This window comes from Micromys minutus, assembly GCF_963924665.1.
Source record: "Micromys minutus genome assembly, chromosome: 6".
NCBI lineage: Eukaryota > Metazoa > Chordata > Mammalia > Rodentia > Muridae > Micromys > Micromys minutus.
In genome coordinates, this window is record NC_137975.1 from 30,058,623 (window position 1) to 30,080,603 (window position 21,981).

The 21,981-nt window shown below is 39.5% G+C and overlaps 2 protein-coding genes across 2 annotated transcripts in view; one reads left to right on the plus strand and one right to left on the minus strand.

The window, feature by feature from the left end:
• DENND1B (DENN domain containing 1B) overlaps positions 1 to 21,981 on the plus strand; it is a 213,453-nt gene that overhangs the window by 191,178 nt on the left and 294 nt on the right. The window lies entirely within an intron of this gene.
• Positions 15,487 to 21,981, minus strand: part of CRB1 (crumbs cell polarity complex component 1) — a gene marked incomplete at both ends in the record, with an annotated part of 173,204 nt that continues 166,709 nt past the window's right edge. The window contains one exon of the mRNA XM_080918159.1: positions 15,487 to 15,702. Within this exon, the coding sequence (XP_080774285.1) occupies positions 15,487 to 15,702 (216 nt within the window). The remainder of the gene's footprint in view (positions 15,703 to 21,981) is intronic.

A 21,981-nucleotide genomic window follows, 5' to 3' on the forward strand; every position in this document is an offset into this window, starting at 1 on the left:
CTGGCACTCCGAGACCCTTTGTACAGGTCATTGGCAACCATATGCAGTTTGACCTCACACACCTCAAGATTGATGATGATCAAGTTTCAATTATCTCACTTCCTATGATAAAAAGTCATCGTCTTTTCTTACTTTCTTACTTTTGCATGCATTTTGAAAGCTTTTTTTTAACAGGTCAACAATTATCTATTTTTTTAGTATTTAATTTTGTTACGTCATAAGCTTACAACCTGCAAATATTCAGATGAGACATATCCCCCACTCACAATGCGTAGGTGTCCATTGCTGAGTATATTCAAGGCTACTTCATGATTTGCGGGTAATTGTATCCCGTCTATTTTTAGTTTCAGATATTCTACTTTTGTTCATAAATTCAATCTTTGTGTTTTATTTTTCCTGTTTGTTTGTTTTCATTATGTTATGTTTTTCGGTATTTAGAGTTGTCAAGTTCTTGTCCTATTGTATCTCTTCTGTCATCTCAGGGCCTCTTTCTATTAATCACCATGTCTAGTGGTAGAGGAAATTCTCCTTGTTTCCATAAAGTTGGTACTGTTTTGTTAGATACCAAATATTCTTCAGTCATAGATTTCATTAAATCCTGTTGAGTAGTTTGGTATTTTATTCATGGATACAGTTAAGGTCATTGCAAAACTTGATCTTTTAAAATTGGCTGTTTGTCTGTGTTGTTATGGGTCCACTGATTCTTTTTTTTTTTTTTTTTCTCTCCTCATTAAAACACCAAACATTTATCCAGGGTTGGCTCACAGTTCTAGAAGTTCAGTCCATTATCTTCATGGCAAGATGTATATCAGCATCCAGGAAGACATGATACTGGGACAGTCCAGAGTTCTACATCTTGATCTAAACTCAGCAGCAGAAGACTGGCTTCCATGGGCAGCTAGCAGTAAATCTGTTGACCAAATCTGATTTTAAACATTAAGGGATCAACCTTGCATTTTGAACTACACATCAGTCTACAATCTTGAATTTTTTTTTTACTGGACTTTATTTCTGCCTTTTACTTCTTAACAGAGAACCGTAAAACAAATAGCAATATAAAACAACTGATATGAGAAGAGAAACAATCGTCGTTTTTAAAATAAGTTTTTTATTATCACAGCTTTGACTCTTTTATAATGACCAAGATATATCTCTTGAGTGTTAAATGTATGAAATCTTAGGAAAAACCAAATGGCATTCCCACACACATAGAAATCCAGTAAAACTAAACAAGTGTGATGTTTTTATTACATCTCTGTGTTTCTCTTGTTTCTTCAAAGGAGAAATGGTAGACTCATTTATATTTCTTGTCAAGTGATTTTAATTAGCCTTTATCAATCAGACAGAAACATTGTGTTTTACTAATTGTTAATAGAATCTTCTTCATCTTTCCTTTCTATAAGAAGGCCTCTGATTCATTTTAAGATGCTTTTTGTTATTAAATGTTAAGTACACATAATAATTGTCTCACTGACACCACCACATGTGTACATAACATATTTCATTCACATTTATCCTGTTGCCTTCTCCTGTTTCCTGTTTTCTGTTTCCCCGATTCTCCCCTTCATCATCTTTTTCTTCTCAACTACCTCTCTTATACTTTTATGTCATTTTGAGACCCAATAAGTTTTATTAGTGCTTTTTATGGCAACATAGGTAGGCATTTGTTTATAGGATCATATTCACCTTCCCAGTGGCTAGACCCCTAAGGAAAATGCCTTTTCCTCCTCATCTACCTTTGGCTGCTTATAAATCCACAGAAAGGAGTGGGAGGACATGACCTTCCTCTTTCATGACAGGCTGTCATTACCACTCCACACTGATCGCATTGTCAAACTCTTATGTGCTTCCTGATATTTCTGTGATGTTTCCAGAATCTTGGAGTGTTATAGATATCCCATTTAGGTCATTCAGCGCTCTCTTATTTTCTGTCCCTTGAACATTGATGCATCTCAGCAGTCACCGTTGAGCACTGTTTCTTCTTCTTCTTCTTCTTCTTCTTCTTCTTCTTCTTCTTCTTCTTCTTCTTCTTCTTCTTCTTCTTCTTCTTCTTCTTCTTCTTCTTCTTCTTCTTCTTCTTCTTCTTCTTCTTCTTCTTCTTCTTCTTCTTCTTCTTCTTCTTCTTCTTCTTCTTCTTCTTCTTCTTCTTCTTCTTCTTCTTCTTCTTCTTCTTCTTCTTCTTCTTCTTCTTCTTCTTCTTCTTCTTCTTCTTCTTCTTCTTCTTCTTCTTCTTCTTCTTCTTCTTCTTCTTCTTCTTTAAAGTTCTCTTACCAAAGCTTACAACAGCATTATCACTGTTTAGAATGTAACCATCACATTGTGTTCATTTATCAAAATACTGATAGCAGCTTCCCCACCAGAATCTAAGACATCCCAAATCATGAGGATTTGACCAGTTTACAGTTCCAGATTACAATTTTCTTCCTGTGTAACAGGCATCATAGCCAAATTTTTTTAAAAAAAGGTTATTACATAAGTCTTACCCGATCAGTCCATATTGTGTCCCTGTGAGATGACAATTCTCCAGCAGCCTACAGAACACCCTCTGGCACTCATGAGATTGAGTGAGTAGGTCGGGAGCTTTCATTTCAGGTTAAGGATGATTTCTCTGTGTTCTGGAACTGAGCCCCATAGTGAAGTTACTAATAAAGTCTGACCAACTCATCTTATTGGACAACCAACAGAGGTATCAACTGTCCGAATTACTTTCTGTGATCAAAGGGGCTTCATTAGCCAACAAGCTCCCAGGGAGCTCTCCTATCTCTGGCACTAGAGATTTATTTTAATAACCTATGGCTTCTGGGACCATCTTTATCCATCCACACAGAGTAACTCTTTAAACTTCTTCTTTAAATGAGTTTTTGCTACTTTATGAATAATCAGATTTCCTATGATTTCTTTACGTACTATTGTGTGGGGTGACTTCTACCTCTCTCTTTGTAGGAATATAATATGTGTACAGTAAGATATCATAATTATAATTTCAATTTCTATGAGCTGGCCACTCCTTTCTTCAGATTAAATATATATAAAGAGTAGTTATTCTTTCTGTATAAGTGAATAACTTTATTTTTTAAAAAAACAAAGATAATGTACAGATTTTAAAAGCGTTTGTGCATAACAGTATATGAATACATTTTTGTCAGTACTTGATTCTTTTAGAGGTTTGTTAGTATGCCTTAAAATCTTACTAGTTACAATTAGCATAAAGTACATGTAAAACAAGATGTAACCTGGAAATAGTCAAAGTTTTCTTGGTGTGTAAAGATTAAGCGTAATGATATTTCATTTTGTGTGTGTGTGTGTGTGTGTGTGTGTGTGTGTGTGTGTTTTGGCCTTTGTTCTTCTTGAACTTCATATAGTCTGTAAGTTGTTTCTGGAGTGTTCAGAGCTGTCTGGGGTTAGTATCCAATTATCAGTGACTGCATATTATGTTTGTTCTTTTGTGACTGGGTTACTTCACTCAGAATGATATTCTCTAGATGCATCCATTTTCTTAAGAATTTCATAAAGTCGTTGTTACTGATAGCTGAGTAGTACTCCATTGTGTAAATATATCACAATTTTTGTATCCATTCATCTACTGAAGGACATCTGGGTTCTTTCCAGCTTCTGGTTATTATAAATAGGGCTGCTATGTACATTGTGGTGCAAGTGTCTTTGCTGTATGTTGGAGCTTCTCTGGGGTATTTGCCCAGAAGTGGAATAACTGGGTCTTCAGGTAGTACTATATCCAATTTTCTGAGGAACCGCCAGACTTCCAGAGTGGTTGTACCAGTTTACAACCCCACGAACAGTGGAGAAGTGTTCCTCTTTCTCAGCATCCTCGCCAGCATCTGCTGTCATCTGATTTTTTTTTTTTATCTTAGCCAATCTGACTGGTGTGAGGTGCAATCTCAGGGTTGTTTTGATTTTTATTTCCCTGATGGCTAAGTATGTCGAACACTTCCTTAGATGCTTCTCCAGGATTTGATATTCCTCAATTGGGAACTTTTTGTTTAGCTCTGTACACCATTTTTAATAAGGTTGTTTGTTTCTCTGGTGTCTAACTTCTTGAGTTCTTTGTATACCTTGGATATAAGAAATCTATCAGATGTGGGGTTGGTAAAGATCTTTTCCCAATCTGTTGGCTGCTATTTTGTTTTCTTGACAGTGTCATTAGACATACAGAAATTTTGCAATCTCATTAAGTCCCATTTGTTGATATTTTACCTTAGAGCACGAACCATTAGTGTTCTGTTCAGGAAATTTTCTCCTGTGCCTATGTATTCTAAGGTTTTCCCTACTTTCTATTCAAATAGTTTTAGTGTACCTGGTATAATCTTTGATCCACTTGCACTTGAGCTTTGTACAAGGAGATAAGAAAGGGTCTATTTTCATTCTTCTGCATGCTGGACCAACACCATTTGTTGAACAGGCTGTCCTTTTTCCATTGAATGTTTACAGATCCTTTGTCAAAAATCAAGTGACTATATATGTGAAGGTTCATTTCTGTATCTTCTATTCTATTTCATTGATCCAAGTGCCTATCTCTGTACCAGTATCATGCAGTTTTTAACACAATTGCCTTGTAATATAGCTTGAGATCAGGGATGGTGATTGCTGAAGATGTTTTCTTGTTGTTGAGGGTGGATGTCGATATTCTAGGTCTTTTGTTATTCCAAATGAAATTGCACATTGCTCTTTCCAACTCTATGAAGAATTGGGTTGGAATTTTGATGGGGATTGCATTGAATCTGTAGATTGCTTTTGGTAAGATGGCCATTTTTATAATGTTGATCATTCCAATCCAAGAGCATGGGACATCTTTCCATTTTCTGAGATCTTCCTCTATTTCCTTGTTCAGAGATTTGAAGTTCTTGTCATACAGGTCCTTCACTTGCTTAGTTAGAGTCACACCAAGGTATTTCATAGTTTTTGTGACTATTGTGAAGGGTACTTTTTCCTAATTTCATTCTCCGCATGTTTGTCCTTTGAGTAGAGGAAGGCTACTGATTTGTTTGAGTTAATTTTATATCCAGCCACTTTGCTGAACTTGTTTATCAGCTGTAGAAGTTCTCTGGTGGAATTTTTGGGGTCACTTATATACACTACCATGTCATCTGCAAACAGTCATGTTTTTACTTCTTCCTTTCCAATTTGTATCCCTTTGATTTCCTTTTGCTGTCTAATTGCTCTGGCCAGGACTTCCAGTACTATGTTGAATAGGTAGGAGAAGAGTGGGCAGTCTTGTTGAGTCCCGAATTTTAATGGGATTGCTTCAAGTTTCTCACCATTAAGTTTGATGTTGGCTATTGGTTTGCTGTATATTGCTTTTATTATGTTTAGGTATGGAGCTTGGATTCTGGTTCTTTCCAAGACTTTTAACATGAAGGGGTTTTGAATTTTGTCAAATGCTTTCTCAGCATCTAGTGAGATGACCATGTGTCTTTTCTCTTTGAGTTTGCTTATATGGTGGATTTCACTGATGGATTTCCATATATTAAACCAACCCTGCATCCTAGGGATGATGCCTACTTGATCATGGTGAATGATCGTTTTGATGTGTTCTTGGATTCGGTTTGTAAGGATTTTGTTGAGTATTTTTGCATCAATGTTCATAAGTGAGATTGGTCTGAAGCTCTCTTTCCTTGTAGGGTCTTTGTGTGGTTTAGGAAAGAGGGTTATTGTGGCCTCGAAAAATGAGTTAGGTAGTGTTCCATCTGACTCTATTTTGTGAATTAGTTTGGAGAGTATTGGTATTAGGTCATCAATAAATATCTGATTGAATTCTGCACTGAACCCATCTGGACCTGGGCTTTTTTTTTTTTTTTTTTTTGGTTGCAAGGCTTTGATGACTGCTTCTATTTCTTTAGGTGTTATGGGTTTATTTAGATGGTATACCTGGTCCTGGTTTAACTTTAGTATCTGGTATCTGTCTAGGAATTCATCCATTTCCTCTAGATTTTCCAGCTTTGTTGAGTAGTAGTATCTAATGATTTCTTGAATTTCCTTAGTTTCACCTGTTATGTCTCCACTTTCCTTTCTGATTTTGTTAATTTGGATACTCTCTCTTTGCCCTCTAGTTAGTTGGGCTAAGGGTTTATCAATCTTGTTAATTTTCTCAAAGAACTAGCTCTTGGTTTTGTTGATTCTTGAATGGTTTTTTTTGTTTCTCTTTGGTCAATTTCTGCTCTGAGTTTGATTGTTTCTTGCTGGCTATTTGTCTTGGGTGTATCTGATTCCTTTTGTTCTAGAACTTTCAACTGTGCTGTCAAGTTGCTAGTGTATGCTCTCTTCATTTTATTTTTGGAAGCATTCAAAGCTATGAGTTTTCCTCTCAGTACTGCTTTCATTGCATCCCATAGGTTTGGGTATGTTGTGTTTTTGTTTTCATTAAATTCTAGAAAATCCTTTATTATTTTCTTTATTTCCTCTTTGACCATGGTATCATTTAATAGGGCATTCTTTAGTTTCCATGTGTATATGGGCTTTTTTTTGTCTTTGTTGTTATTAAAGACCAGCCTTAGACCATGGTGATCTGATAGAATGCATGGGATTATTTCAATCTTCTTATATCTATTGAGGCTTGTTCTGTGACTGATTATATGATCAGTTTTCGAGAATGTGCCATGAGGTGCTGAAAAGAAGGTGCATTCTTTTGTTTTAGTATGATATGTTCTGTAGATGTCTATTAATTCCAATTGGTTCATAACCTCTGCTAGTTTCACTGTGTCCTTGTTGTTTCTGTTTCAAAGATCTATTGATGAGAGTGGGGTGTTGAGGTCTCCTACTATTATTGTTTGGGGTGCAATGTATTTTTGAGCTTTAGTAGGGCTTCTTTTATGAATATGGGTGCTCTTGTGTTTGGAGCATATATTTTAAGGATTGAGAGTTCCTCCTGATAAATTTTCCCTGTAATGAGTAAAAAGTGTCTTTCTTTATCTTTTTTGATAACTTTTGGTTGAAAATCTACTTTATTCTGTATTAGAATGGCCACTCCAGTTTGCTTCTTGGGGTCGTTTGCTTGAAAGGTTTTTGTCCCAACCTTTTACTCTGAGATAGTGTCTGTCTTTGTCTCTGACATGAGTTTTCTGTATGCAGCAAAATGCTGGATTCTGTTTATATATACAGTCTGATAGTCTATTTCTTTTTATTGGGGAATTGAGTCCATTTGTGTTAACAGATATTAAGGTATAGTGGTTGCTATTTCCGGCTATTTTTGCTTTTAGAGGTAGAATTGTGCCTGTGTCTCTTTCTTCTTTTGTTTTTCTTGCTTAGGAGTTTTCTTGTTTATACTAGGATGTAGTTTTCCTCCTTGTATTGGGTTTTCCATCTATAATTCATTGTAGTGCTAGGTTTGTAGTCAGATATTTTGTAAATTTAGTTTTGTCCTAGAATACCTTGGTCTCTCCATCTATGGTGATTGATAGTTTTGCTGGGTATAGCAGCTTGGGATGACACTTGTGTTCTCTTAGGGTCTGAATGATGTCTGTCCACGATCTTCTAGCTTTCATAGTCTCTGTTTAGATGTCGGGTGGGATTCTGATTTGTATGTCTTTATATGTTACATGACCATTTTCCCTTACTGCTTTTAGTATTCTTTCTTTGCTTTGGGCACTTGGCGTTTTGACTATTATGTGTCAGAACGAATTTCTTTTTGTTCCATTCTATTTGAAGTTCTGTAGGCTTCATTTATGCTCATGGTCATCTCATTCTTAAGGGTAGGGAAGTTTTCTTCTATGATTTTGTTGAAAGTATTTACTGTGTCTCTTAGTTGTTATTCTTCGCCCTCTTCTATTACTATTATCTTTAGGTTTGATTTTCCCATTGTGTTCTTGATCTCCTGGACATTTTGGGTTAGGAGCTTTTTTGGCTTTTGCATTTTCTCTGACTGTTTTGTCTGTTTTCCATGATGTCTTCGGCCCCTGAGATTCTCTCTTCCATTTCTTGTAGTCTGTTGGAGATGCTTACATCTGTGACTACTGATTTTTTTTTTTAGTTTTTCTACCTCCAGGGTTGTCTCTTTTTGTGTTTTCTTTATTATTTCCATTTCCATTTTAAATTCCTTCTTCAATTCCTTCATCTCTTGGTTTTGTTTTTCTCTAGTTCTTTGATTTCTTTGAGTGTTCTTCTTGTTTCCTCTTTAAAAGCTTCTGTTTCTTTATGCTTTTCCTCCCCCTTCTTGTTTATAGATCTCTATCATCATCTTGAGGTATGATTTCGGGTCTGAGTCTTCTTGTTCTGGAGTGTTTGGCATTCCACCACTTGCTGTGATGGGAGAGCTGGGTTCTGGTGTTGCCAGGTTGTCTTGGTTTCCACCGGGTAAGTTCTTTTGCTTTTCTCTTGCCATCTTGTTGTCTGTAATTATATGTGGTCTTGTTGTCAGTGATTGGTTCCTGTCTCTCCCCTGTACCTTGCTTGTGTCCCTGGATCTCAGCTGTTCTTGGTGGCAGATGGCCTGAGCGTTTGGTCTGCACGCATGGCTCTCGGGGTGGAAACAGAGTCCCTACAGCAGAGTTCCTGCTCCCCTGAACCATTCGGTGGAGCGTGCTTTCCGTGCGCTTGGCCCGGACCTCTCAGCGCCCTGGCTGCTCGCAGCGCAGTCTCATCAAGCCTCTGTCCCTGGATCAAGAGTAGTTATTCTTATCTCTGTTTTATGTGAGACAGTTAAATCCCATATGTAACATTTAATTATTCAACTAGTATTTTTCAGTGGAAGGACACTGAATTAAAACTTATATATTATTCTAATCACCAACCAAGATAGATTTTCATTTTTCTCTTTCACGGAAGTAAATATGAATGAATTTTAAAAATGTCAAATGCTTTTAGGAAAAATTGAGCTTTGCTTCACATAGGGACATAGATATCTACAACTTTTTTACTCTAAAATCATTAAGGTTTTATCCCTTAATTAAAGTTAAATTAGACTTAACTGGAGCTTTTATAAATTTTTATAAAAAGTTTCAAATTAAACCTACCACTGCTGGTTTTTAATGTATCCTCAATATTTGAATAGAGACATTTTCTTTTACAGAATTCAGGCAGGGGGGACAATGAACAAGAAATAAAAGAACCTGATCAGTCAATGAGCTAATGAAATATTTCTCAAAACATGAAATACAAATGGGCATTTAACATGTGAAAAAATGTTAAATGTTACTAACCATCTGAGAAATGAAAGTTCATTGGAATTCCATCTCACACCAGTCATAATCATCAAGAAAAATAGCAACGAATGCTAGTAATGATGTAGACAAAAGAGAGAGCCTTTATTCTGGTAGCAGAATACAAACTAGTCATCAGTATGGAAACCACCACGGGGGTTACTTACAAAAGAACCCCACCAGATAACCCCATATACCATTATTAGACCCCAGTCACCATGTCACAGAGATACTTATTAAATATCGTTATATATTGCTGAACTATTCATACTAGCTAAGTTATGGAATCAATCCATCTGCAGAGGAATCAATAAAGAAAACATTGCTTGTGGGTAGGATGCATTTTTTTTCAGCTATATAGAGGAGGAATGTTTGCTATTTGCAAGAAAGTGAATGCAATTGGAGAAAACCACATTAAGTGAATTATGGCCGTCTTAAAAAGACAAATGTCATATGTTTTATGTCATTTACAGGTCCTAGATTTTATATAAAGATGATATGAAATTAGAAGTATGCCTGTCCAGGGGGACCAGAGGACTTACAAAAAGACAAAGAGGCAAGCAAAGAAAGTGGAGGTACAGGTCATGGGGAAACATGCTTAAAGAGTATCATGTAAAATGGCCTCATGTAACCCAGTAAAATGAAAAAAAAAAAACTATTGACAATAGAAATAAACAATAAAAGCATTCACATGGTTTTATGCTCTGTGGGTGTATGATTCAAACAAAAAAGTTCTTGATTCTGGGGTTAATATAACTTGTGACTTTTTTTTAAAAAAGGCTAAACCTCTATCAATAATTCAAATGCTAGGCATTGTCTGTTAGCTCTGCTGTAGAAAAGCTAACCTGGACATTCTCCAGTGGCCAGTGAGCAGGCAGCTGACTGAATGGAGCCAATGCTGTATGCAAATGTGTGACCCAGAGGGCTGGGTTGAAACAGAGTTCTGGAAAATGTTTGCAGAGACTCTTAGCCCCACGTGAATGTTTCTATTAGAGTCTGCCTTATTTCAGTCATTTTGAGCAAGGAGCTTCAAGCTGCAAACCATGAACAACTCCAAGACATTTTCATTTAGAGCTGGAAGATGTAGACTGGAGAGGCCATCACCCAGCATAAGGAGAGTCCCCATGTCTGGTTCCTGAAGCAGCTTGCCCCAGGCGAGCCCTGCCAAGTACATTTGACAGGTGTTGTTCCCAGGCTTCTGGAACCACATAAAATGTTCCAGCCTAGGTATCAAATCACAGAGGAATGAGCTAAAATTAAAACCATGCATTCTTTGCCATCACTGTGCAGTACAATTCAAAGCACTGAAAGTTTCACTTTTACTGGAAGTAGGTTGAAATTAGAAGTTATACTCTCTTCAGAATTACTTGAATCAGATACCACAGAGCATACATCCAGCAATAAATTGAATAAACACGAGGAAGATAAAGAATGTAGGATAGAGAAATCAACATATCTATATATATATAGATATATAGATATATAGATATATTTGTTGATGCCCATAGAAATCTTCAAAGTCCCAATAGTCACTGTCGGCAACAGTAGCATCTCATCCATAAAACAACAAAACCTAATGTTCTCAGGGAAACAGTATAAAACTTAGGAAGAGATGAGACTTTTCTGAAAAAGAAAATCCCAATAACTCCAATAATTCAAGAAAGAACTCCCAACAGTGGACAAATGAGATTTACAAAGAATTAAAGAGCTTCTGTACAGGAAAGGCAACTGCCAGCAGCAGAGTTCATGAGTAACATACAGAACAGGAGACATGTAGAATGTAGAAAACTACATCGCGGGCACGTATCAATATCTGGAATGCATTAAGAACTATAAAACTTAAGTACCAAAAATGCCATAACCAACAAGTATAGTGATGAACTGACTTGAAGTTTTGCTAAAGAACAAACAGAAATGGCGAATAAATACATTTAGAAGTGTTCATTATTCTTAGCCACAGGAGACAGCAGGTACTCGATCCTCCATGTACGCTTGCTGTGCTTAGGCACATTTCAGTTCTAACCACTGCAATGTGTTCCCATTTTACAGATTAGTTCAATTCACCTGGGTAGGACCAATCATCAGTTGAAGCCTGTTTCTTTTCCTTTTCCTTTTTAATTTTTTTTATGTATATAAGTATACGGTCACTCTCTTCAGACACACCGGAAGATAGTATTAGATCCTATTACAGATGGTTGTGAGCCATCGTGACATGATTGCTGAATATTGAACTCCGGACCTCTGGATGAATGGTGCTCTTAACTGCTGAGTCAACTCTCAGAAACTTGTTTCTTAAATCCCTAAACTGTCCAAAATAAAGGTCAAAGTCTTCTTTTCAGTGTTGCTTTCCGCCTAGGTGAGACGTAGTGCATTTCATTTAGAAATGTTTGTTAACACAGGCCTAGTACCACACTAGCATCACAGTGAGACCAGCCAGGGTCTCTTCCTGTCCTGAAAATCCTCATTACCGCATCGATGCCGTCCAGTTTGCCTCTGTGAACCGTGACGGTTGTTCTTCAGGGGCTGCAGCCGATCCTAATTCTAATAATGCTAACAATGACAGAGCCGAGTTGGCCTCTGGGATCATTTCGCTCTCTGTTTAATAGGAAAGAGGACCTGCTGAACAGTAGTCATGTAAGGAGTTTACGAGGGCCAAGCTTGACATCCGATTTAAGTGACAGTCACTTGTCATTTCCTGATGCCCTTTGTCCTCATGGTGATTATAGAAACCACATGAGAGGCCCCTGGCAGGAGCTTTTCTGTCACTCCTTGTAAACACACACCAGATGTGTCTTTCACAAGGGCTGTCCCAGGGCCACAGTTCCTCTGGACAGGAAGTAGGCTGGTAGTGTTCCCTTTATACGAGAGCCCAATGCCGCACATAGCTGTACTGGAGCCTCTGTGACCCTTAGCGTCACCTGGGGCTGATAGGAAACTCGCCGCTCAGAGGGAAACTGAGCATAATTATGTGGTACTTTAATAATATACTAACTGTTGTTGCTATGCAAATACAGGCTACTCCCATCAATCACAGAAGCACCCACATTTGTCTTAGTTACGTTATTGGTAGGAGAGGTTGTGCCCCAGCTATCTATAGCTGCACAACAAACCCATGGAACCCTTAAGTTGTAAGTTTAAGCTTTAAACAACGGCTGCTTCTTAGGAACCTGTAATGACTGGTTCGTTATCTGGCTGAACACAGCCAGCCCAGGCTCAGCCAGCATGGTGAGCTCTTCCTTCCTCCTTTGTCTCTTCTCTTCCCCCTCTTCCTTTTCATCTTCTTCTACTTCTCCTCCTGCCTCCTCCAGACTTGTTTGCCACTTGGCAGTCTCTGGAACAACCGGCAGGGCTCTGGCCTGAAGGTGGCACAGCACCACAGCATCCTTTCCAGGGAGCACCACTAGGGCTAGACTTCTGGGTTTAGGGTGAGGTCTGCCTTTCAAAGACCATTTGGGGCAAATACTTTTAAAGATGAAGTCTTTAGCTCTGCCAGTGGTGACCATCTTTACTATTTTGCTTGTGTCAGATACAAATATTTGGTGAGCTAGGGCAGCCTGTAAGAAATCAATGTATATGTGTTGGGACATTTTCAATAATGAATCATTCATAATTTATGGCCATTTACATGTGTTTGTGTATATGTATGTATGTATGTATGTATGTATGTATGTATGTATGTATTTGTGTGTATATGTAGGACACTGCTGGCATTAAGCTTTTATAAAGGAAGGTTAAAAACTGGATTATTTAACATTTTTCCTAAATGTATTTTATTACCCATAGAGTTAGCTCTGTTTTTTCTACTGGTGCCAATACCAATCAGACCAATTCATATTCTATATTTTTAAAAACTTAGAAACTTGATTTTTTAAAAGTAAAAGCTCCTTTTGTCTTTTCCTCATAAACCCTCTATTAAGAGGTTATAGCCCTAGTGGTATGCAAAAATAAATGTGTCTGTTGGCATACTTCACATGTAGCCATCCACAGACATCTGTCTTCTGGAATTTTTGCTTAAGACAATCTTGAATATTGAAGGGAAATCAGAGATTAGAACCTTAGATCATCTATGGAGTTGGAAGGCACACATCTTGTGGGAGCTTACTGAGCTGGAAGGAATGCATCTTGAGTTTGCTGGGACTTGGCTTGTGTTTGTATGATCAGAAAACACTGGTCACATTTCACTGAGTTAAATCTCTTCAAGGTGATGCATGTTGCTGTGACAAAAAACCCCACAGAACAACCAACTACATTCGAATGAGAGGAAACTGAAAGGGAAACTGTTGTGGGGAACAAACAGCAGAATCAGGGCTGACTGGGGCAAAGCAGAAAAGGTTAGGCAGGGCTGAGAAGACAGGCGAGGGGAAAGCCCAAGATGCAGAGTGGTCCAAGATGGTTGTTTCCTATCCCAATCTGCAAACACAGGGAAGCCAGAGGTCAGCCTGTTGCTGTGTTGGTGTCTGAGCAGAGGGAAGGAGAAGCAAGAGTCTGCGGGTGGGAAGTGAGAAAGAAAGAGACAGGAAACAGGAAAACTCTTCTGTAGATACTTAGCTGACAACAGAACCTGGGGAACAGGAGGTTTTAAAGGAAGCAATGGCTCATGGGAGAGAATCCAGTGATTGATCCCATTTGAATTTGTAGGACTTCCTGTATTGTGGGAAAAACTACTAATATAAAACAAAATAAAAAATCTCTGAGATTGTCTGCACTTATAGTAGTTGGGATGGACAGATTTCTTTTAGATTTAAAGTTTGTCATTTCATTCTGTAGCTTATGTCATATATCTATATCTATATCTATATCTATATCTATATATATTTCATTTTATTTACTTTGTACCATATAGTGTTACATGCATTTCAAAGCATATACAGGATTCAGCCATCACAGAATAGACAATATAAAAATAGAAGGAACAATATTTTCTCCTCCAGAAGGCACAAATTCCTATTTCACTGTGGGGTTTTTGCATTTAGATGCTGTCTCTGTTGGGCATTATCAAAAGTCCCTGGAAGGAAAGAGCCTCTTCTTTCAGGTTGACAATTTTCTTACTGTCTTAAATTCTGTCTAAATGTCCTGACTGGAAGAAAGTCTACATAAAGAATAATGACTCTAAATGACCTGGGCAAAGATGTAATTCATAGCACAGTTCTGCAGCTGTTCTTGCAAGTTACTTTTCTTACACAAAATATCCAAGGCAAACAAATGACTACAAACAAGCAACAGAAGCCATCCACCAGCAACCAAGCAACCAACTTACTGAACCAACAAGAGTAAAGCCAAGCTGGGGCAGGAGAACAGCTCTATTTCAGTTTTATATGTTATGGTTGGGTCATGTTTTAAACCATACATGCTTCTCGTGGCTTTCTTGATATCAGTGATTGAAGGACAAGAGCATATTCTTATTGCTACACACAATTAGACTAGAATGTGTGTGTGTGTGTGTGTGTTTGTGTTGTGTGTTTCATCTATATGTGGTTTATGTGTTTGTATGTTCTCATGTTTGGGCACACATGTAAATGCGTATACATGCATGCATAGGGCAGATGTTTATATACAGAGTCTTGACTATGTGCCTTTTATATTGAGTCAGGGTCATACTTGAAGCCAGAACTCACCTGCCCTAACAGTTTAACTGTCATGCTCCAGTGAGCCCTGATATCTCTACCTCCTAAGGCCTAGGATGACAGGCAGCGGTCACACTCACCAGACACTTATGTGGGTAAAGAGGACACAACTCCACTTACACTCCCTTGCATTACTTAGCTAGTCATCCCATTGGGATCTTTTACCATATGACAGAAGATTCTAAAACAAGCTGAACATGGTCGGGCACATGTAATTCCAGTGTCCAGAAGACTGAAGCAAGAGGGTCCATGGGATTTTTGAGGCCAGCTTGGTGTGTATAATGAGTCACTGTCAAAAAAAATTACAATAATAACAACGACCAACCAAAACAAAGCATAAAGCCTTCCTTACAAAATAAGAAGTGAAGGTTGTATTCTAACATTTCTTCTTGGCTCCTAAGCATTTTATGCGATTACCCAGTAAAGAGATTAAGAGGAAGCCCGTGGAGGTTTTCTAAAACACTTTCTCTGTCTGGAAGCAGTTTTGCTAATTCCGAGGCTGACATGCACGACACAGGGACACTCTTCTGTGAACGGATGACATAACTAAACGTGATGTAGGGTGAACCCCTATGGAGGTCCATGAGGTGTCTATGGAAATCCTTCCCACAGACCCAGCAGTAAGCATCTCTAGTGACGTAAAACCATCTTCACCTGGGCACATCCAGGATGCTCATCATATTCCGTCCTGTCCTGAGAGGAGCAGCAGGCTCTTAGACGAGTCTTTCCAGTGCTGGGGGCGGCATCCTGCTCCACATTTCCACTCTCGCGCCAGCCTTCTCCTGACCACTGGGGCTGTAGGTTCCTTGAGTCGCCCTTTTGTTGGAGGCGATAAGAGAAGCAACGGCAGCAAGCAAGAGGATGAATAACAGGGCCAGAGTTCCGGAGCCAACAGCGGTGAAAATGCCCACGAGCCTGTCATCAGCCAACTGCAAGGATTGAAGGGATGAGTATGTCAGTTCTAGAGCAAAGGTTCATGCCAGGGTGGTGGTACTTTGGGATGGATAGCAAGGAGATGGAGCTGGTACCTTTCACCAGTGGAACAAGACCAAGGAAATCCAGACTTTCCTGATTCTCAAGTCATGAGCAAATGGTGCCCTACCTAGCCCGTAAGGCCTGCTGTGAGGAAATGTGCACAAAATATTGACTCAACCCTGTGGCCTCAGTGACTCAGGTCCTTCATTTAAAGAAAAAGGGATGGACCCGTATATGTGTAAAATCCTCCTAAATTTATCGGACTGTGACATCTGTGACATTCATGATTTGTTCCCTTCCCTCTTCAAGCTTATGATTTTGAACCTCCAATATAACTGCTTTAAAGCCTTTGGGAGAAAGATTAAATTATCTGGGTCTTGAAGAACACATTCCTAGAGACTGGTGGGATAGTGTCCAAATCAGTTCCTGGGTCATCATTTTGATTTGACTGTGAAGTAACAACTGGTGTTTGTAAAACCAACTGTGTCTCATGCTGAGCCCTGACACTAAGCAGCAGAAAATGTCAGGAAGAATCTTCCCAGAAAGCAATGGGCTGTCCTAGTACACAGAGGTTCCAGTTAGGCCCGCTGGGTTACAAAAATATTCATAGGAATATTAAGGAGAGAGGCAGCACTGTGTGAACTGTTTAAACTATATGTTGACAGCTCTGTTTCCAGCAGCATAAAGGCAGGAATAAGCTGTTTCCCTCCTCACTTTCATTTAACAGTCTATGGGATGCCTTGGCTCACTGTTCACTACAGTGAACAGAATGTTACATATGCAAACATTGCTTTAACATTCTGGGCAATTTAATATCCTTTACTGTCTTTAATCATTTTTATTGTTGCTATTGTTCCAGAGTTTGGTTCAAATAAGCACATAATTGATACCATATAGTAATGTCCTCATAATGTTATCTTTGATCTAGTTACTATAAACCTTGCTCCTATGTGGTTTATTAGCTTTCCCCCACTCATCAGAATGTATCAATTTTCTAGGCAACTATAAGCTAGGATATAAAAACACAAATATATCAAAGCTGAATCTGGATCTTCATTTTTGAAGATAGGAAAAATAAAACACACTCACTCCTATGTACATATGATTACAATACATGACAAATGTGTGTTAAGGGTGTTGTCTATCTGTTTTCTTTTTAACTTGAAATGAAGCATATGATTGTTCTTTGAAGGATGAGGGAATATTCAACTATTCTAAGTAAAAATTTTTATTTAAATGAAACAACTTGGATAGAAATTTTAAAGGGGGACTTGAAACGTTGTTGGAATTGAGGGAACTCCAGGAAGAGCAAAGGTTGCACACACAGGCATATGTCAGACAGGGGAGCTGAAAAAAACCACAGGGAAATAAATAATCTGAAGCAATCCAAATGCCACCCAAATCCAGTGTTTGTCCTATGGTCACAGAGGAGCCACCAATGAATGATCTTCTAGCCAGAGCTTGGCATGTCTGGATCTGTGTCTTACTAGTTTGACTCCTGTGGTGGGGGAGGGAAGGTTGGAGATGCAGGAGATGGGATGCTCATATCCACCCAGGCAGGAGACAAATCGCTTTGCTTTCTTCTAGTTTCTTAATGTTTCTAGACATTTTCGTGTGTCACTAGAGAGACTGATTAGACTGGGGAAGTGGAACCCTTACACCCTAGCATAGTATAGCTGGAGACCTCGATGGTGCCCGCACTTCACAGTGCAGAGAGCTGACCTGCTTCTCTTACTTTGTGGTGTGTGAGGAATCAGGATCTTGCCTGTTGTTCTCTCACCATCCCAAGAAAAGAGGGAGCGATGTCAAGAGCTGACCTCTGGCTACACCTCTTTTCCTCTAGGCTGGACACTGGCATTCGTAAGACAAAGAGGCTAGGTGTGGATTCCTGGCTTTGTCTCTAATTTATGGGAATGTCGGCAACTCATTTCACAGTTGGAGAGACACTTATTCACCTCTAAAGGTGGGTATTGCTAATGGCTAAAAAACGGTGGGGCTGAATGACATACAAGAAGCGTAAACTATACAAAGCATGGCTGTGCGTTCTCAACAGACATCAGTAGACAGAATGCATTATTGACCATGGTCTCCAGTTCTACCGATTTGTAAAGGAGAACCTTGCCACTTGACCACGAAGAACCTGAGCTGCCACTCCAGGCCTCCCGTAAACTTCTTCGATGAAATGATCCTCCCGATTCTCCCATGCCATGGCGTTAAGCATGGCACTGAAGCGAGTGGCATTTTCAAACTGCTTTGAAGACTTTTACTTCGGAGTTTCCATGATTGAAGGGCTACTGTTTGCTCAGCTATTCTTCATCCATTCTATACAAACATAGAACCCATATGGATCTAATGATACATCAAACTGCAGTGACACCTTACCGATGACAGCGTTGTCAGAAGATAGGACCAGGATGGCAGGGACAGGCTGTGTTCTAACACTGGGTTTGATTCAAAAAAAATTTTTTTTAAATTTCCTTGAAATGGTATGCCCAGGTTAATAATTTTAAAACAGACTATATAATAGTGGTTACTTTTCTAAGAGATTTCCATCAGTCTATAGTCCTGCTCTCATGTGCGTGTCTTTGAAATGCACATGTGCATGTAATTTATGACCAAACTGTGATTATCTCTAACTCTCCACCTTCAGAACGAAGTAGAAATGTTTTGTTTTGATTCTGAACATTTTGGCTTGGCTGTAGCCAAAGCATTTGAGAGAACGTGAAACAATAAGAATCTTCGAAGCAGTCTCGAGAAACTCTGAAGCCATATGGATTTATATAAAGACTTGCCCCACATTTTCTAGGAGCTGGAAGTAAAAATCTTGCAAGCATTCATTTAAAGTGTAGAGAGTCACACATGGGTGTTGTTACCATGTAAGTCATTCTGCCAAATGTGGAACTTAAAATAAAAAGGTTCCATCCTCTTCCTGACCTCTCTTACACTCACCTCTAACCTAACATCTGCCACATGGAACAGGGACTGCTTGTGAATTTGTCCCCACCCCCATGTACTGCCACAGAGCAGTGGTGATTTTTTTTTGTGTGTGTTTTTTTTAAATAAGTACTTGTGGTTAAAAATAGTGGTGTTATTTGGCTTCTGGAAGAAGCTGTAGTAGATTTAATTCACTCAAATTTATCTTGAAACTCAGCTACATGTCAGGTGAGTAGGAACATGCAGAGACAGGTGAATGAGGTGTGGATTTGTGTGTTAAAACAGGAACTGTATCAGCTGATGGCAGTCTATAGTACAGCTTCCTCTTGTGAATTTTGGTGTGTGTGACATATGTTACACCATAATTAATCTTACGTCAATAACCATAAAGCATTATTATGTGAGCTGGTGATTAATGGAAAAGTTACTTTTGACAAGTGTTTCCAAACACCACTTAGAATAACCCTTTGTATCCGCACATCGAAGGCTATTTAAAGGCCCCGCCCACTTCAACTCTCTTGCCAAATTAAAGAGATAAGAATCCCGCTTTAAGACTTGAGAGAGCAGCTCCTGGGAGTCCCTACTGTAACAAGTAAGTTCTCACTTATGGATGGTAAAACACTCCCTCGCAGGCCTTGAACTGCATCTTATCAGTGAGTTGCTAGAAACAGGCGTTTCCATAGTAATGCTGACTATGCCAGAGATTTGTTTTTAAAATTATTATTGTGACAGCTGCCAATTTTTAACCATAAATAGACTGTTCACTTTACAGTTTGGGGGTTGGGGGAGATAAAGTACTGCAAATTTAAGGGAAGAGACTTGGGGAACAGCAAGGAGGGGATTTAGCCAAATGTTCCTTCTACGGCATGTGAAACTTAGGAAAGAGAAGAAACAACAGCCCCAGCTCATACACTGCTTCCTAGCAGCAACCACGGTGGACTGTAGGCAGCTGAGGAGGGATGGCACTTAAACTGTACCCATGTTTCATCAGGTGTGTCTGCTTCTCTCTAAAATAGAGTTCCCCTTGAGATTGCTGATAACATCTAAGCAGTGACGTTTCCCTCCATTCCACACAGAACTGTGGAAGAATGCAATTGTCAGCCTTCAAAGCCCCTCTCCAGGATATAAAGTCTTTCTCAGAAGCTCTCACCACAGAGTTGGAAGTCCTTACAGCTCAGCTGTTTGGAATCAGGATTACCCAGGAGAAAAAAAAGTACAAGGCTGAAATAGGACAGTCTCAGAGAGACACAAGCTGGAAGGTAGGGACCTTTCCATGGATGTCCATTCCAAGCTTTGCCAATGGCTCTATATTGGAGCCCATATGGAAACAGTGGGAATCAATGTGAAAAATATGAACTGATCCAGCATAAAGTCCACTTCCACACTCATTAGCCCAACTGTGGCCTGTTTAGTCTTATTAACTTTCAGAGCAAAAACCGCTCACACTTGCAGAGTTGAGATGTGCTGTGTTGGTGACCAGACAGAGACCCAATTCTTCCTGAACTCAGCAGACTAAGATCTGAGCTGAAACCATGAGACAGTAAGCACAGGACTGTCAGGAGTTTCGGGTCTAATCACTGTGACTGAAGTGCTTTTGCCTCTTCTCAACTTTAGACATAGAAATTAGGCAAAAAGCTAAAAGCAGCTAGAAGTCTGAAGAACACGACTTGCACATTTTCCTTCTGCAGACAGGTGGTATGGGCACTATCATTGTTTGCCTTGGAACATAAGACCTCAGGAATAAAAATTATCTCTCCCTCTCTCATGCAAAAACCAAGTTCCAGTCTCCAAACTCACTTAGTTTGCAATGTGTTCTGCACATCTATTGGCCAGAGATAAGAGCTTGCCATTTCTTTCGACCTTGGGTTGGGGGCTTGCCAGATGTTTCCTACACAAAAACAGCTTTACTTCTCCCAATATGACAATTGAGGATGGAGGTGGGACTGTTTTCTGTTACGCTCCCAGGGAGGCCTTCCCTGGGGTCACCATCATGACTGGTAGTTAGCTTTAATCTCTCAAGTGAATCAGTGAACAGCGCTGTGGCATCTTTCTGTCCACTCTCCACTCTGCTGCTGCCACAGGCACTCCGCTGAGGTACAGACGCTTGTCTTCTCTCTCCTGCTCTGCCCTGTTCCCTGCTCTCCCTTGGAACAGTGTCTGTCTCACACTCTGATGGACACGTGACGGGAGTGAACAAAGTGCCCATTCAGCAGCACACCTTGAGTTACTTCCCAAACACAGAACCTTTCTCCGGAGATTTAGATCTAACCAAAACCTACACGTGTGCTCCACAGAAGGAGGACACAGTTTGCTCTGGCTCCCAGTGAAGATTTTAGGTAATTAATTCCTGGGGTGCTAGTGGCAGTGGAGAGGCATAAAAGGAAGGAGATGACAAAGATGGAGAGGAAGTGAAGACAGTTGTCTTTGTGAAAGCAGGCAGGAACTTTCTACTGAAGATTTAAAAAAGAAAACAAATAAACAAACAAACAAAACAAAGAAGCTGCCATCAGCAATTGATCTGGGTTTTCCTTTGAATCTCCATTAGGCGTTCTATCAGACCATTGCACTGGTCTGTTGGTCTCATAAACGCTTCTTTCCTTATACTTTCCCTGTGCTTTCTTTTAGGAATTAGTGTTTGCCGATGAACAATCCAGTGAGTGTGGATGATGCAGTATTAGGAGCTGCTAACACTTAGAGGTCTCTACTCTGATTCCTTCTCTTTAGTACTCAGTGGTCAGATCCATCCAAAGCCAGCTCCTCTGCCACTCCACTCCTGTCCCTCCTGCATTCCCACAGTCATAGACCTGGCTCAGTAAATGCCATCTTTACCCTCACTCTGCTCCTGTCCCTTTAGCATTCTTTAACCCTGAGAAACTTGTCCTCCTGCTACATTCTCTTCCACTTGAATTGCCATCCCTACAGCCCAAAGAAAGAACAAAAGAAAACAAAACACGGAAACAAACAAACAAAAAACCCAAAACCCAACCTTCCCAGACTCAGGCACCTGGGAGAATTAACCCACACCACACCTTAGCATAGCAAATCTAAATTGCTAATTGTAAAATCTAGTTTCTCACCTATATTTATTTATTTATTTATTGTTGTGGGGGGGGGTCATTGTCTCTGGCTACAACCTAGCCAGCACCCTCTTTCACTGCAAAGCAGCCTTCCATAATTGTCACATCAGAATCAGGAGTCATCTGCTGGTGCCATTTGCAATTTACCAGAGAGCACAGCAGGACAGGGTTTCAATCAGCCCTCTCTGCTTTCGGAAGCTCATCTGTTCTACGGCTCACAGG